Source organism: Squalius cephalus (genome assembly GCF_949319135.1).
Source record: "Squalius cephalus genome assembly, chromosome: 7".
NCBI classification, from domain to species: domain Eukaryota; kingdom Metazoa; phylum Chordata; class Actinopteri; order Cypriniformes; family Leuciscidae; genus Squalius; species Squalius cephalus.
This window is the reverse complement of record NC_137128.1, coordinates 9,467,992-9,484,198: the sequence shown is the minus strand read 5'-3', so window position 1 is coordinate 9,484,198 and position 16,207 is coordinate 9,467,992. Positions and strand designations below refer to the sequence as shown.

The 16,207-nt window shown below is 38.0% G+C and overlaps 1 protein-coding gene and 1 long non-coding RNA gene across 2 annotated transcripts in view; one reads left to right on the top strand and one right to left on the bottom strand.

Annotated features, from left to right (window-relative positions):
* Window positions 1-16,207, top strand: part of cacna1eb (calcium channel, voltage-dependent, R type, alpha 1E subunit b) — a 96,938-nt gene that overhangs the window by 10,385 nt on the left and 70,346 nt on the right. Inside the window, exons 2-5 of the mRNA XM_079876058.1 lie at window positions 764-869; window positions 1,344-1,483; window positions 12,126-12,229; window positions 12,585-12,743. Of these exons, the coding sequence (XP_079732184.1) occupies window positions 764-869; window positions 1,344-1,483; window positions 12,126-12,229; window positions 12,585-12,743 (509 nt within the window). The remainder of the gene's footprint in view (window positions 1-763; window positions 870-1,343; window positions 1,484-12,125; window positions 12,230-12,584; window positions 12,744-16,207) is intronic.
* On the bottom strand, window positions 8,983-11,172 carry LOC307161618. Its single transcript, XR_013821764.1, has 3 exons — window positions 11,145-11,172; window positions 10,554-10,628; window positions 8,983-9,218 (listed from the first exon to the last, which is right to left on the bottom strand). It is a non-coding gene; the product is annotated as an uncharacterized lncRNA (long non-coding RNA).

The window sequence follows — 16,207 nt, the reverse complement described above, 5'->3', positions numbered from 1 at the left end:
AATTAACCAATTTACTCATGGAGCCGCATTAAGAACTCCATATCTCTGGGATTGAACCATATATTGTAGGGCCTTTAAAATGAAGATATCAAAATAAATGTTTGTTAAGAACCATAATCTAAAAGAATATTAAGATATCTTTAATAATTCTTGAGTTACAGGCATGCAAATTTGGGGCAAAAACGCACAAGCTTTTCCCCATTTTTGACTTTTACTGTTGGCATATAATGCAGCAACGATTGCTTAAGTCAACAGATTTAAATAATAGACCTACCAATCTCTGTGTAAAAAATGAAATAATGATGGCATCTTTCTAAAGTCATTTTACCCCCCTGTAATTTGGCTCCAAATCTCAGGTAAAATTTGTCATTTTGAAAACTCTCTACAGATTAGTAAATATGCATCCATGATATTTAATATTTTGGCTTTCTTCATCATTTAAGTATTTCTTTCACCATGCAAAAAATGATCAAAATCAAAATTTTTAGCCGAGAACCTCTGGTTGAGTTGACACGCAATGACTCATAACCATTTATGTGTATATAGTGTATGTTCCTACTGAAGAGAAAAGGGAATTAATGCAGGTATGCAGGATTTTTGGATGTGTTGAGTAGTAAGTATAGAGACTGTTAGTCTCGAAGAGAAGAGTCTTCATTGTTTAGATGCGAGCTGGATTGTTTAAATTTAATAGTTCTAATTTTGTTAGAAATTAAGTGTGTTATTTCCTCTGATATAATATTTGCCTTGACTTCTATGCCATTACTCCATTTGAGTATATGATCCTGGCCACCATCATAGCCAACTGTATTGTTTTATCCCTGGAGCAACATCTTCCTGGTGAGGACAAGACACCTATGTCCAAAAGGCTGGTAAGCATTAAAAACATAAATATACCCTAGAGAAACATAACTGAACCTTCAAAACGTTTGCTACTACTTATACTACTTATTATTTTAAATATTTGACAGAATAAGTCCCAGAGTCCAAAATAAACCTCATTCTTTTACTCAGAAGCTAATGTCAACCAACAGCAATTCCTAATGAACATGGCAACCAACTTAACAATACAAATCTTCAATTACATCACCACAGCACATACACTTTCTAGTTTTTCAACCTTCATTAACACTATCAAACCCAGCCAATTTCCTAGGCACAAATTAAGCAAATCTAAAACAACGCATCATAACTACTGAACACTGTACTTATAGTTTCCCTGGGCTGGGTTAGGAGAGTATGTCCCTATAAAAGAAACTTGCTTACAATATTAACTCTGAAAATTAAATCTGATCATTTGTTTTGTTAATTATTTCTATCTGTTTCTTTATCATTGGGTCCATTAGGAGAAGACAGAGCCTTATTTCATTGGGATCTTCTGTTTTGAGGCTGGTATCAAGCTGGTGGCACTTGGTTTTGTTTTTCACAAGGGTTCCTATCTCAGAAATGGCTGGAATGTAATGGACTTCATTGTTGTGCTAAGTGGGTAAGTGATTTATTTATTTTTTTTCCAGTACTTCACAGTTATGAATAGTTTGAGATAACAGGTGAGAGCTTTACAACTATAGAAAGTATGGCTTCCATTAAACTTTCATAAAAAAATCTGATAGGACTGTAAAGAGATAGGGCAGATACCTACTAAGACTTCTGCCATGTGTAATATCGGATAGGTGTGCACAATCATCCGAAATAAAAACAGGCACTCTCAGGTACAAAAGCAGGAGGACTCTCCCATGGAGGTGTGATGTCCTATGCTGCTTTATACTACACTTTAAACATACAGTTGCTAACTTCCCTAAGCATTTCTTCATGGGGCATTTTGAAAGCTCATTCCTCTTACTTAATTGGGTGAGGGAAGTTTCAGCTGATCTTAACATCATCAATTCTGACTGAGGGACCTATTCATATACCTTCAGGCATATTCTCAGAATCGAACTGAATCAAACTTTAGTTCTGAGCTCAAGATGCACCAAATGAGCTAATAAGCATGTTCAGATGGGTTATTAAACCAAAGAACCATTTTGAAATGAACGAATAAAAAATAACCGAATGAGCCAGTTCTGTCAAAGTTGGTTATCCTGGTTCTTTTTGAGTCGGATATGACCAAAAATCTGACTTTCAACTCTGCCTGTAGGTTTGATTCAATCATTCCAAACAGTTATTTTGTTCAGTAACCCATCTGGACATGCTTATTGGCTCATTTGGTGCTGCTTCAGATGTGTGTGTTGCGTCATCAATCCGGAACTAGAGTCCGGGTTGTTTCATTCTGAACAATGTCCAGTTAGATTCTGAACCGGCTCTACCATTTAAAGGCTTAATAACTACTCCATATCCCAAAATGCCATATCCCAAAGCCGATTCGAAAGACCGCTGTTCGCCAGCAGCAGGAGCCATCTTCTTCGTTTTCAAGTAGCAGGGAATTCACGCGGAACCCTCACAACTCTGCCGTCATAAAGTTCAGGCCGCCCACCGACTCTATACACGATGTTATTGGCCTGACTAGAGTTTGTTTTTTCCCGCTCGAAAGCCAACGGAGAGTTGCTAGACGACCCTGGCTGCAAAATAAAATTTGCTGCCGCTACGGTGCGTTTAGATTTCTAGGCTAACATGTTTGTATATTTTTTAAACATTTTCTCAACAGCCCAAGCATACACATAGGTTTATAGAGAAGTGCATAAAAAATAACTGTAAATAATAAATCAGCACCATAGAAGGTTCCAAGTGATCAAGGACTTAGGGCAGGGTTCACCAATCTCGGTCCTGGAGGGCCGCTGTCCTGCAGAGTTTAGCTCCAACCCCAATTAAACACACCTGAACCAGCTAATCAAGGTCTCACTAGGCATACTAGAAACTTTCAAACAGGTGTGTTGGAGCTGGTTGGAGCTAAACTCTGCAGGACAGCGGCCCTCCAGGACCGAGATTGGTGAACCCTGACTTAGGGCATTCCATTTAAACTCATTGCACAGGCTCTGTCAGTAGTGGGCACTCATGCAACGTAAGCAATGTCCATGAGTTGGAAGGAAGTTAGAGAAAGGAACACATTCCTAAATTAGAACACAGTCACTACCGGATTATGAATGAATGAATGAGGCATTTATATAGATATATACAACTTGCCTTCGCAGTTGTGCATTGCATCCACTACATTAGAGTACAAAATACATTACACAAGTTAGTAGATGCAAGGATGCCAAAAGACTCAATAGCTTATACTGAATTTTTTTCTGATGAGGATATGGTGAAATCAACTACTCACATATATTACATGCATTAAATAATTAGGATGGAATTATTTACGGAAAACTGTAGAATCCAAACAAACAATAAGTACCGATTATGATTGTGAAGACCAAATGTATATGCATACAAACATACAAACAGAATACATCTCATTTGATTAACAACTGATTATATTGAGCAAAAAATTCATTCATTCAACATAATATGTGCTAGATAAGGGTAAAGGGATGAGGCGAGAACTCAAGACGCAGAGCATGGGCTTTTATTTGTAGTTAAAACTGGCCCCATGAGGTACACTGAACAAAGGATAGAAACAATCACACGACAACACAAAACCAACACACCAACATGACCACACAGGACAGACACACACCAACATGACAATACAAGATGGCGAGAGGGGTCAATTTACAGAGACAAGGAGTGGGGGGAGAGAGGGGAGCCAAGCCAGTGTCGGCGGGACAGCCCAGGAAGTCTTTGAAAGGTCTGGAGACCAGGCAGATGATCAGGGAGGGACCGGAGGGTTGCACCAGGGAGGCTCCGACGGGTTTGGAGACCCGACTTAGGGCCAGAGCAGAGCCAGGGGAATGGACCAGGGGGGCTTTGGTGGGCCTTGAGACCCGGCTGAGAGCCAGAGCAGAGCCAGGGGGTGGACCAGGGGGGCTTTGGTGGGCCTTGAGACCCAGCTGAGGACCAGAGCAGAGCCAGGGGAATGGACCAGGGGGGCTCTGGTGGGTCTGGAGACCCGGCTGAGAGCCAGAGCAGAGCCAGGGGGGTGGACCAGGGGGCTCTGGTGGGTCTGGAGACTCAGCTGAGGGGAGCCAGCAGGGAAGTCTGTGCAGCCCAGGCACACATTAACTGCGGAGGCATAAAGGGAGAGGACGGCCTCCTCGATTGGGCAGGGGTGGCTAGGATGGCCTCCGTGGCTCTGACAGGAAAAGAGGCTGCTCTGGAATGGCCTCCATGGCATATGGCTCTGTTACCTCCAGGACAACCAGACTTGAGACCGGCAGACTTGGGAGCTCTGGGACTACCGGACTAGGTGAGATGGAGGAAGCCTTGTTCCTCTTCCACTGAGGCGATGTGGGAGCGACACACCTTGAGTCACGGGCACCTCGAGAGAAACTAAAAGATAATAAAAGAGTTGTTCCTTTTCAATTCCCTAAAAAAAATTCTAACCAGTTTGAACTGCAACACACTATTTTTGCACCAACTTCTGCAGCGAAGAAAACTTTTTTTAAATAGGCAGTCTATTTAACACTATTAAAAGTCCTCCAAAAACGATCACTGGAGACACAGTCACTAAAAAATAATTAAAATGATTAACATTTTATTCAAATACATAACTACATTTGAATGGCTGTCAATTGTGTAGTTAATGTCTGTGCTAGCCAGCAAAACCTTGACCCCCTGTTGTCAAGGTAATGTGGGTGTCTACAACAAGAAATGATTTTGCACCATAGATTTTAATCCATTTAATAGATGAAAATATGACAAATCATGCCAGGTCTTTTTTTCACATTTTAATAGATGTTCTTAAAAGGTGGGAAATGGTCTGACATTGATTTTAACACACATCACATCAATGAAAGGTGTAATTTCTTTCTGGTTGTTTAGACTTAGAGTTCTTAGTTTTGCCTGGAAAGATCCACATAACTGTATATTTGTATACACCCTTATTAGAATTTCAGATTTTTCTCTTTAAATGCCAGTTTTTCTCTTAAAATTCTGATCTTGAAATGGTGGTTAAAATCTGAAATCAAACCGATTATCCCTGCTACATATCTGACACACTTTTGGCTCCAACATACCTGACCTCTTTAAAAACAGTGAAAGTAAGTCAGACTTAAAAGAAAACTACATGTGTCATTTCACTCATCTGGGAACTGAAACAAGGCCAGTAGGCCATTGCTTGTGGCTTTCATTTCATCTGAAATTAATGATTAGCTGCAAGTGAATCTGCTGGGACAGAGCCAATTTGATTTTTTTTTTTTTTTCACAGGTCCGCTGGGAACATATGGAGAAACTTTGCATTTGACATGATAAAACAAATATGAGTATCATAATGTTGAACTGACAGCTCACTGCTGTACCTTTCCTGCAGCAGCTCACGTGTCCTCCGCTATTTTCCATATGCGTTTTGTCCATAGCAATGGGTTATTCTCTACTGTAAAACGACGTTGCTGGCTGGTGGTATTTAAGCACAGTGCGCAGATGTGACTAATCGATAATCAAATTTGTTGTTGATTATTTTCATTATCAATAACAATCTGGAAGAACCAATTAGGTTCATTCTTTTTTGTTATGTAGCAACTGAATTCAGCTGAACATCAACCGAAATGCATTATTTACCTGTCATCACTGTAAAGCTGCTTTGAAACAATCTGTATTGTATAAAGCGCTATATAAATAAAGATGCCGTTTGAGCTTCAGCAAGAACCAATGAGGTTCATTATCGTATTACGCAGCACGTTTGAGTTTCAGCAAGAACCAATGAGGTTCATTCTCGTGTTACACAGCACGTTTAAGCTTCAGCAAGAACCAATGATGTTCATTCTCGTGTTACGCAGCACGTTTGAGTTTCAGCAAGAACCAATGAGGTTCATTCTCGTGTTACACAGCACGTTTAAGCTTCAGCAAGAACCAATGATGTTCATTCTCGTGTTACACAGCACGTTTAAGCTTCAGCAAGAACCAATGAGGTTCATTCTCGTGTTACACAGCACGTTTGAGCTTCAGCAAGAACCAATGAGGTTCATTCTTGTGTTAAGCAGTGTGTTTGAGCTTCTGCAAGAACCAATGAGGTTCATTCTCGTGTTACACAGCACGTTTAAGCTTCAGCAAGAACCAATGAGGTTCATTCTCGTGTTACACAGCACGTTTAAGCTTCAGCAAGAACCAATGAGATTCATTCTCGTGTTACGCAGCACGTTTGAGCTTCCGTAAGAACCAATGAGGTTCATTCTCCTGTTACGCAGCACGTTTGAGCTTCAGCAAGAACCAATGAGGTTCATTCTCGTGTTACGCAGCACGTTTGAGCTTCTGTAAGAACCAATGAGGTTCATTCTCGTGTTACACAGCACGTTTGAGCTTCCGTAAGAACCAATGAGGTTCATTCTCCTGTTACGCAGCACGTTTGAGCTTCCGTAAGAACCAATGAGGTTCATTCTTGTGTTAAGCAGCACGTTTAAGCTTCAGCAAGAACCAATGAGGTTCATTCTCGTGTTACACAGCACGTTTAAGCTTCAGCAAGAACCAATGAGATTCATTCTCGTGTTACGCAGCACGTTTGAGCTTCCGTAAGAACCAATGAGATTCATTCTCGTGTTACGCAGCACGTTTGAGCTTCCGTAAGAACCAATGAGGTTCATTCTCCTGTTACGCAGCACGTTTGAGCTTCTGTAAGAACCAATGAGGTTCATTCTCGTGTTACGCAGCACGTTTGAGCTTCTGCAAGAACCAATAAGGTTCATTCTTGTGTTGCGCAGCACGTTTGAGCTTCAGCAAGAACCAATGAGGTTCATTCTCCTGTTACGCAGCACGTTTGTTCTCGTCAAGCAGGTTTCTGTTTATGATTGCTGATCAATATGTGAATAAAGCCTAAATTCAATCTGTTCATCATATAAAGCGAACGTGTCTGAATATTTGGACTAAATCGCTCAGTTCATATGGATTAGAACTTTTTGAAGCATCAAAGTGTTAGTTGCGTGGACTGTCAATTGAGGGACAGAAATCTCTCTGATTTGATTAAAAATATCTTCATCTGTGTTTTGAAGATGAATGAAAGTCTTACGGGTTTGTAATGACATGAAGGTGAGTAAATGATGACAGAATTTTCATTTTGGGTGAACTAACTATTTAAGGTTCCCCATCTTCCCCTGTATCTTGAGGATGTGGACAACAAAGTTGCATGAGCATACAGTGCGATCAGATGTTCAGAACACGGCATAGACTCGGCATGAAGCCTTTTCTTTCATAGTGTGTGAAAGATGAAGCATTTGCTGCAGATATGCTGATGATTCACCACTAAGTGTTGATAATGTTATTCCTCCATCTTCCTCCATCCCCTCCCCCTTCACTGCCTCTCAGAGCTCAGTTCAGTGTTGTGTGTAGGTGTTCATGTGTGGGTGAGCCCATATTCATTTCATGTTTGCATTTCAGCTTTTTCACTGGCAGGTACAAAGAAGCCAAATTGTGAAATAATTAATAGTGTTTGGTCATATTACACTGATTGATAGAAATGTAAGCCATGAAACAAAGGTACAAACATAATTGCTTATTATGACATGTGCAAAACACATTGTTAAAAAAATCCTGTGTTAAAGAAGTTATCATACACTACAGTAAATTTGTGAAATGTTGTTAAATCTAAAGACACAGGTTATTCTTAAACATACTGTTCTATTTATTAATTCCCAATATGCTTTAAACATAGTACACAGCCTACTGTAAATTATCCATTGATTAATCAGGAAGCATTACATAAGTTCTATTGAATCACAGATTGAAAGCTCTTGTAAGAAACCGCTGTATATAAAAATGGATAATGAAACAGGCTCCTCTCTGTTCCTGTGGCAGATATGAAGGATTTGTTGATTCAAATCATGATGTATAATAGTACGGACGTGGTGCAGTTCTGGAGGCTACAGAAAGATTCACAACCTTGAATTTTCACACCATTTACACCCCCGAGCAATGCTTTCATCCACTCACCCACTCACTCGTTCCATGGCTCGCTCTCTTTCTGACGCTCGCTTTTTCCTCTTTCCTCTTCCCTCTTCCATACTGTAATTATTATTCTCTTATTCAAATTTATCCTAGAGCTCATGACTTTAAGTTCCTCCTGAATATTAACAATGGTCTTAGTGCTCACAGATATTTTTGTCAAGTGTATTCATCACTGTGACATTTCTGGGAAGTGCACACACTGCTAAAACAGCTCTCACTAAGGTTCACACCGCATGCCATAGTTAGTGCCCACTTCCCATTTCTTTTGTCAGGTTGTTCACACCTTTGAAATGCGGCACATATCAGGATGAACAGGTGAAACTCCTGACCTGAACTGACCTGCCTCAACTAATTTAAGAATATCATTTAATCTTAACACTTTTTTTCTATTAGAAATTCATTAACATCAATGAATGCATTTGGTAATGCATTTTAACAGCATTCACTAATTAATTCATGTTGCAACACATGTATGTTAATGAATGTCAATTATACCTAATGCATTAACCTTGACGAACCTTGTTGCAAAGTCTTATTTATTAAATCACATTTTGTTTTTATATAAAAAATATATATAAATAAGTAGCACTTTATTTTACAGTTCTGTTCCGCATGTTCATACTATATACTTATCAAAGTAATTACAATAACTGGGTAATAACTACACTGTAAAAAGCATACTGTGAAATTTACAGCAACTTGCTGGCAGCAATTAGCAAGTAAGTTGCTGTAGTTCATTTCACAGTATGCTTACTGTAAACTTAATTACAGTAACTTTAAAAATACTGTAAACTTTTTTACAGTAATAATCACAGTACTGTGTTTCATCACCTCACAAATTTTACTACTGTAATAGGGATTACTGCATTAATTTTGTGTACTGTAAAATGAAGACACTGTTTTTATCACAAAAATGCCATTTATTGACAACTTTTCACACTTTAAATTTCAAAATTCATAAAATAAATAGCAAAAAAAAACTTTTTTTTTCAATAGGTAAACATTTTTCTGTTAACATTTCATTTAGTTTTGTATACAACAACACTTTTCGGAACATGCAAATCAATCCTGTTCAAATGTATTAAAATGTTTGGTTAAAATTAGAATGAATCAAAGACAAATTAAATTATTTTAAAACAGCAGGATTTCAAACAGTAGAATTTAGTCCCTGAATGTTGTTTTTCTCCCAGAACTGTATTTTCCTTCAAAACGGGGCCTAAACTAGTCAACGTCCTGGGCTGGAGTCTTCTACCCTGCAGTGGAAGAAATTAATTATTAATGGAAAAGTTTATAAGCAAGACAGATGGGTTGATGACAATATATATAAAAGTTTGATTGGATCATTTGATTTAGCCAATCAACATGTAATACAATGTCCACTTCTCTATAAACCAAAATGCTTACTTAAAACACACATTTTATATATTAGGGCTTGGAGAGAAAAATCGATTAACCTAGCTATCGTGTAGATTCTAAAATCTTTTTTTTTTTTTTTTTATTCCAGAATCGATACCAATTCAAATTCAATTGCTTTATTTTTGTCCTTGCTTGTAGATGAGGTTGAAAGAAGTTAGCCACTTTCTTTCCAAGAGAGGATGAAATTTGTCGTTAAAGTGGCGTAATATCCAGAATGGGTATAAGAGACATGAGACTGAACGCACTGAAAAGCCTTTGCACTGCTCATATGCTGAGAGAGAGATTAGACAATAGAGCTGCACGATTCATCTTCAAAGAATGTGATCTCGGTCATCAAGACCTTTCAATTCGTCTGTCTATTAAACTAAATCATAAAACAACATTCAAATCTGTGTTGGCGCTACCGTTGACCCAGAGAGAGAAACGTTAGTCATGAAACAGCTTCACAAACAGTCTTTTAAATAAATATTTAAAATTTAATATATTTTTAAATAATTGTTAGACATAAAACTTTTATTTTAACTCACCATGCAAATGGTAGAAAAGTTAATAATAAAAAATAAAAGTTTGATGTTTAACAATTACACAACAGTCCATATAAACCCAAATAAACACTTTGAGAATTATTTTACTAGTCGGGTAGGTAGTTAAAGAATGATACTCAAATATTTGTTCCTATTCCTAGTCAAAAATATATCAATAACAAATAAGTGCTTACCTCTGGATAAATTCTAATGTATGATATTTATTTAAAAGACTGTTTGTGAAGCTGTTTCATGACTAACGTTTCTCTCTCTGGGTCAACGGTAGCGCCAACACAGATTTGAATGTTGTGATATGATTTTGTCAAAGTTTATTAGACAGACGAATGGAAAGGTCTTGATGACCGAGATCACAGTCTTTGAAGATGAATCGTGCAGCTCTATTGTCTAATCTCTCTCTCAGCATATGAGCAGTGCAAAAGCTTTTCAGTGTGTTCAGTCTCATGTCTCTTATACCCATTCTGGATATTACGCCACTTTAACACTTTGGACACTTTGAAATCTAAGTGCAAGATGACGTAAAACTTTGTTCACACACAGTGAATCGATAAAAAAAAAATACTTAACACTTAATATACTTATACACTTAAAATTGGGATCTATTGTGTATGTTTAGTGCCGGGATCTTACCGAGCATGATGAGCCTTGGTGTGCTTGGCAGGGAAATCTGGGCCTCAACGTAACATCTGCTTGGGTGGAAGTTTCCTGTAACACAAAATAAACAGGAAAAAAAAAACACTTTTAAAAATCACAAGTACAATAAATGGTAAATAAATTAACTAGTAAGATCTCGAAAAATCTTAATACAATGCGAGTATATTATTATGCTTCCACGAGTCATGAATAAAACTTTCGAATCGCCCCGCTTAAATGTCTCTTCAGGCGGCAACGTTAGCATTAGCAAGCATGAGAAAAAAAAAAAAACGAGTGAGATTATTCAAACGGCTACCGCGCCAACACATACATCAAATACACAATTACACGTTAATTTTATTCAACAAGGCTACACGTTACTCTTTAATCAAATTGAATACGTTATAAATCAAATGTAATGTTGCCAGATAAGACAAATCTTTAGAGTATACGCCAGATGCTCCCACATGTGAAGGACATTTGAAGGAATGGCACTTCAAATTAGGCTATCAACAATCTCGTTTCTGCAGTTTGACCTGCGATGAAGTTCAGAAAAATCATGATCCTATGAAAAATGTGTTATCTTACCTCTAGCTGCGTTTTCTGTCGAGTCGGCGACTCGGCTGGCTTCACTGCTCTGCTTCACGCGGACGCGATGTCGTCGGCGCGGCGGTGACAGTTCAGTTGACGTTAGCAGGCAAGAGAAATATCCAAGCGTATGGGGATCAAATTTCAGTCTAGCCCGCCAACAAATACATCACATACACATACACAATTCCAATTTAATTTTTATTCATTATGACGTTATCGAATGTTGCCAGATTAGAAAATCTATCGAAATTATGTGCAAATATATATACATATAAAATGCACACAAACACGAGTTTAGGAAGTGTGACGCTCGTTTACTTGGTGCACTCTTAGAGTTGAACAAATAGGTAACTTTACAAGAGTAAACTGGAAATAAATCAGCAAAGTTACCTTTCTGAAGTTAAAATTCCAATAAAAGTGTGGAATCTCGTAGCTTTTCAGCTGTATGGCAAAGAAATTGCTGTATTGTGATTCACAGAAAAAATATTTTTACTGTAGAATTTACCCGCCATTGAAAATTGACCATGATGCTTTGCAGATCTACAGTAACATGCTGTATACAGGTTTTACAGTAAGCATTTGCTCATTTTACAGTAATAATGCTGTGAAAACTACAGATATTTGTTACAGTGTAGGTAGTAACCCTGAACCCCTAAACCTAACCTTGACCCATGTAGTTACCTTATATTACCAGTACTTCTTTGGGGTACATCTGAACTGCTGTTATCACTGTGTAGAGAATCACAACATTTGATATTGTAAATAAATAAAAATTCACCTTGAAGGATTGTATGATTCAAGGGTAAATCAAGCATGCAGTTTTGACAAATGTAATGTTAGATGTGCAGACTATTGCATAAATTATGTCATTTATTTCTGTGCCAATTTTTTTTTTGTTGCTTTATGCCACATTTAACGGCTGTTTAGATGAAGCCTTATTTCCCTTTTTCTTTGTGTGTGTGTTTTTTTTCCCCTCAGGATTCTGGCCACTGCTGGTTCTCATATGAATATTCCTGTGGATCTGAGAACCCTTAGGGCTGTGCGTGTGTTAAGACCCCTCAAACTAGTTTCGGGAATCCCCAGTAAGTTACTCATCCTATTCCCACTACATATAATAATCAAAATCAAGGCAGTTTAAACCTGCTCCTGAAGGGCCGCTGTCCTGCAGAGTTTAGCTCTAACTTGCCTCAACACACCTGTCTGGAAGTTTCTAGTATACCTAGTAAGACGTTGATTAGCTGGTTCAGGAGTGTTTAGTTGGAGTTGGAGCTGAACTCTGCTGGACAGTGGCCCTCCAGGAGCAGGATTGGACACCCTTGATCAAAAGCAATGTCAGCTTGTTACTATAAACACATATGAAACACAATAGTTGGTATTAAAAGTAAAACCACTTATTGGCAAGAAGTACTTTGTACTAATCCATTTTAATTCCACCAGGTTTACAGATAGTTCTGAAGTCCATTATGAAAGCGATGGTGCCACTGCTGCAAATCGGTCTTCTGCTCTTCTTTGCCATCCTGATGTTCGCTATCATCGGTCTGGAGTTTTACAGTGGAAAATTACACCACACTTGCCTGCCCTATCCAGATATACTCGGTAAGGAGAATCTTTTTTGGTATTTAACTCAAGTGAAACAGGAGTGCTGGACAGTTGTAACATGGCAAACACAAGACATCTGCCAGACATCTGTAATTTGAAATCTTGGGTGCTCAGTTCTGCAGAAAGGTTTTTAAATGGTGCGATCAAGTCCTCCTGGGAAGTTTGTTTTTACGAGTTTGTAATTGGTAATCACAATGTCAAGTGTGTTCAAGTCACTTTGGTCGAAGCAAGATGGCTACAGCTATTTTTTTCTTTTTGACAAAAAAATCAGTAAAATGAAAACTACTTCTAAAATGAAGAAGCGCATCCGGTGTGTTTTTGCTTTTTTCTATGTTTGTATTCAACTTTTGAAGGTGCTGTGCATTGAATCTGAATATATAGTGTGTATACACAATATATTTTTTATCTAATTAATTACATGATATGACGACTAATTAATCTAATTAGCTGTATTTAATCACACATGAATATTGGCTGAGAAATTAGCCCAAAAAAGATCAAAGTCATTATTATGTTAGATGAGCATTGGATAGACAATGTACAACATTTTGTTATTATTATTAATATCATTTATGATTGAACATAAGCCTATCACTTATACGAGAGTGATATTATACAAATATATATATGAGAGAAGTCTTTCATGTATTACAGAGGTTCAGAGGTGGCCAGATATTTGCAGGCTAAGGAAGACAGTTTAACATGGGCCCCTGTATATGAGTTGTAGAGGACACTTAATTATCCATCTCAATACTGCGCTCAGCTCTGTCGTGATGTAGAGCATTGCCAAGCTCATTTTCCTCCTCTGATTCTGTGGCCATGTCTGCATTAATCCAGTAAGAATTAAAAATGGCGTTTCGTTTCAAAATGCTCTCCGTCCATACTAGCGTTTTCGAGCGTTTTATAAAAGTTTCTCATCCACACTGAAATGTCAGAAAATGCCAAATTAACCATTAACCTTACTGTGCATGCGTAAAACCTCATAAAAGCTCAGTGAGATGATACAGAGAGAACAGACATAATAAAGTTCTCATGCTATTCTTCTGGCAGGATCATTTTATTTAGCTAAATATCTCAGCATTCACTGAAGCGTCCAGGTCGCACTCACTCACCATTATATGTTCGGTCTAAAACGCTAAAACTGCTCTCATGTCAGCAATTGCGAGTAAATTTAAATCATCTTTGCAGGACTGTGATATGAAGAGTGTACAAAGTAACATATCTTTAACAACAGTGTGAAAGTGAATTGCACATAACAGGCACAATAGCAGTATTAACATACATATATATTAGTTCAATATGACTAAACATGCGTCATCAACGTTTTCAAATACCTCCGTTTTCACAGTCCACACTACAACACGAAAATTACGTTTTCAAATTTATCCACTTTTTCTGTGTTTTCAAAAAGCTCAATTTTCGCAGGAGGAAAAACTCTGTCTCAGTGTGAACGGAAGGCCAAAACGGAGAGAAAAGGTGTGGACAAGACCTGAGTCTGACCCCAGCAGGAGGACTCTCCTCTTCTTTGCTGGCTCATGTTCTTTACGGGGTTGTGGATGGGCCTAAAAACTAACTTTTTACCACACCTGCCAATGTCTGGTGACTTTAAGAAAATTTACCAGCCATAAATATTTTTTACCAGCTATACTGAAACTGTTTTTGCTAAATAAGGCAGTAAAATGACACCAAATTTTAAATACTAGTTTTTTTTAATAAAGTAATCAAATGTAAAATAAAACCGCATAGTCGTGTTCAAAAAATAAGTACAATGTACTTCATATTGTGTTCATATTGTATTGCAAAACACTTGTGCTGCTATTGAGGTGTGATACGGATAAGGTTAGGGGCAGGTTTGGTGGTATGAGTAGGTTTAAGTGTGGGTTAAAAGGTAAGGGAAAGTCAACAGTGTAATTATAGATGTATTTACAGAAATTAATTACAGCTGTAAACAGGTATTTTTAAAAATCAAAAACTTATTGTGTATGTTCACAATAAGTTCATTGAATCAGATGGTTAATTTAAATGTTAGTACATAGTAGTTAAAGACACATAAAGAAGTTAAAGACCATTCACTGTATAAATTAAACATAGATTAATCCTTAAAAAAGTTATTCAGTCAAGAGCAGTGAGTGATTTTCTCTTTGTCATTTGTTGTTTGATTAACATAAACGACAAGGCAGCAGGCTGTTGTCACTTTAAGACCTGCACATATCCAATATACTGTAACTGTACACAAGCATTTTCTTTCTCTACTATTTATGTTCACTTAAAGGCACAGTATGTAAGTTTTGCCTCTAGAGGTCGCTGATTCAAAACCAAGGCATTGCTTGATGTCGCCGTGAATGAGCGTGGAATCATGGGAATTGTTGTCTTCACCTCCACAGCTGACGGAAAGAAATCCCACAGACTCATGTTCATGGATGAGCGAATGCATTAAAGTTTTATTAACGTTACGGTGGTATGAAGCAGGGTGGGCCGAGAACTGTGGGAACGAATGCTAATGAGAGAGACCTGCGATACACACCGGCCTCCAGCGGAGCTTTTATTATAATTACGCTCGGTGGCTGGTAATAGACACTTGTTGCACATTGCAGTAATCTAGATTGGTAGAATATCATATTAATAAAAACTGGATGACTTGTGTTGCTAAATGGCATGCAATTCATTAAGTTTCAAATATATTGTATGATGGAGAATGCTCTCTCTGATTTTGCTATGTTAATCATTTGACAAAATAGCATTGTCTCTAAGGCATGGTAAAAACATGGTACTCGTGGCAAATCAAGAAAACAAGCGATTCAAACAATCAGACTAACCGTGTTGAGCTAAATAACAATGATTCGTTTTCTGTTGATAAATGTATCCAAACAGTTGCTCACTTGTCTCATAAAACACATAATATATTAAAGGTATTTGTTGTTTCCATGGTTTCTACGAAAGTAAAACTGGAAATCGAGGGTAGCGTGGATATGACGTCATTGGCAGGCGACGCACAGACCCGGTCCGTAACACTGGTTAAAATTGCTGATTTCTCTGGAATTAACCATTGTTGGAAACGTTTGATGTACTCGCCAACACCGATTTTTACTGCCATATGGCGAGAGTTCATTTTATGCCCTGGTTGTGGATTCTCAAGGCTGGCCCACACCTGTTCCCTCTCTCGCATTGATAGGCACTTCAAGTCCTTAAAATGTGGTTCAAGGGCTGAAGCCAGTTTCAACCATTCATTGTTCATGTCAGCTTGCCGTTCAGCAAGATCTTTCTTGAAGGTAGTATTGGACCTTACCACACACAGTGGGCTGGATCCTCATCAGAGACCTTCATTATGATGGCGAAGTGCATGGAGCATCACAGAGCATGACAAATAAGCCTCATGGAGAAAGATAATTAAATATGAACAATAAATAAAATTGATGGTTAAAAAATAAAATAAAGAAATAAATGGTTTTATCAGCGGTTCC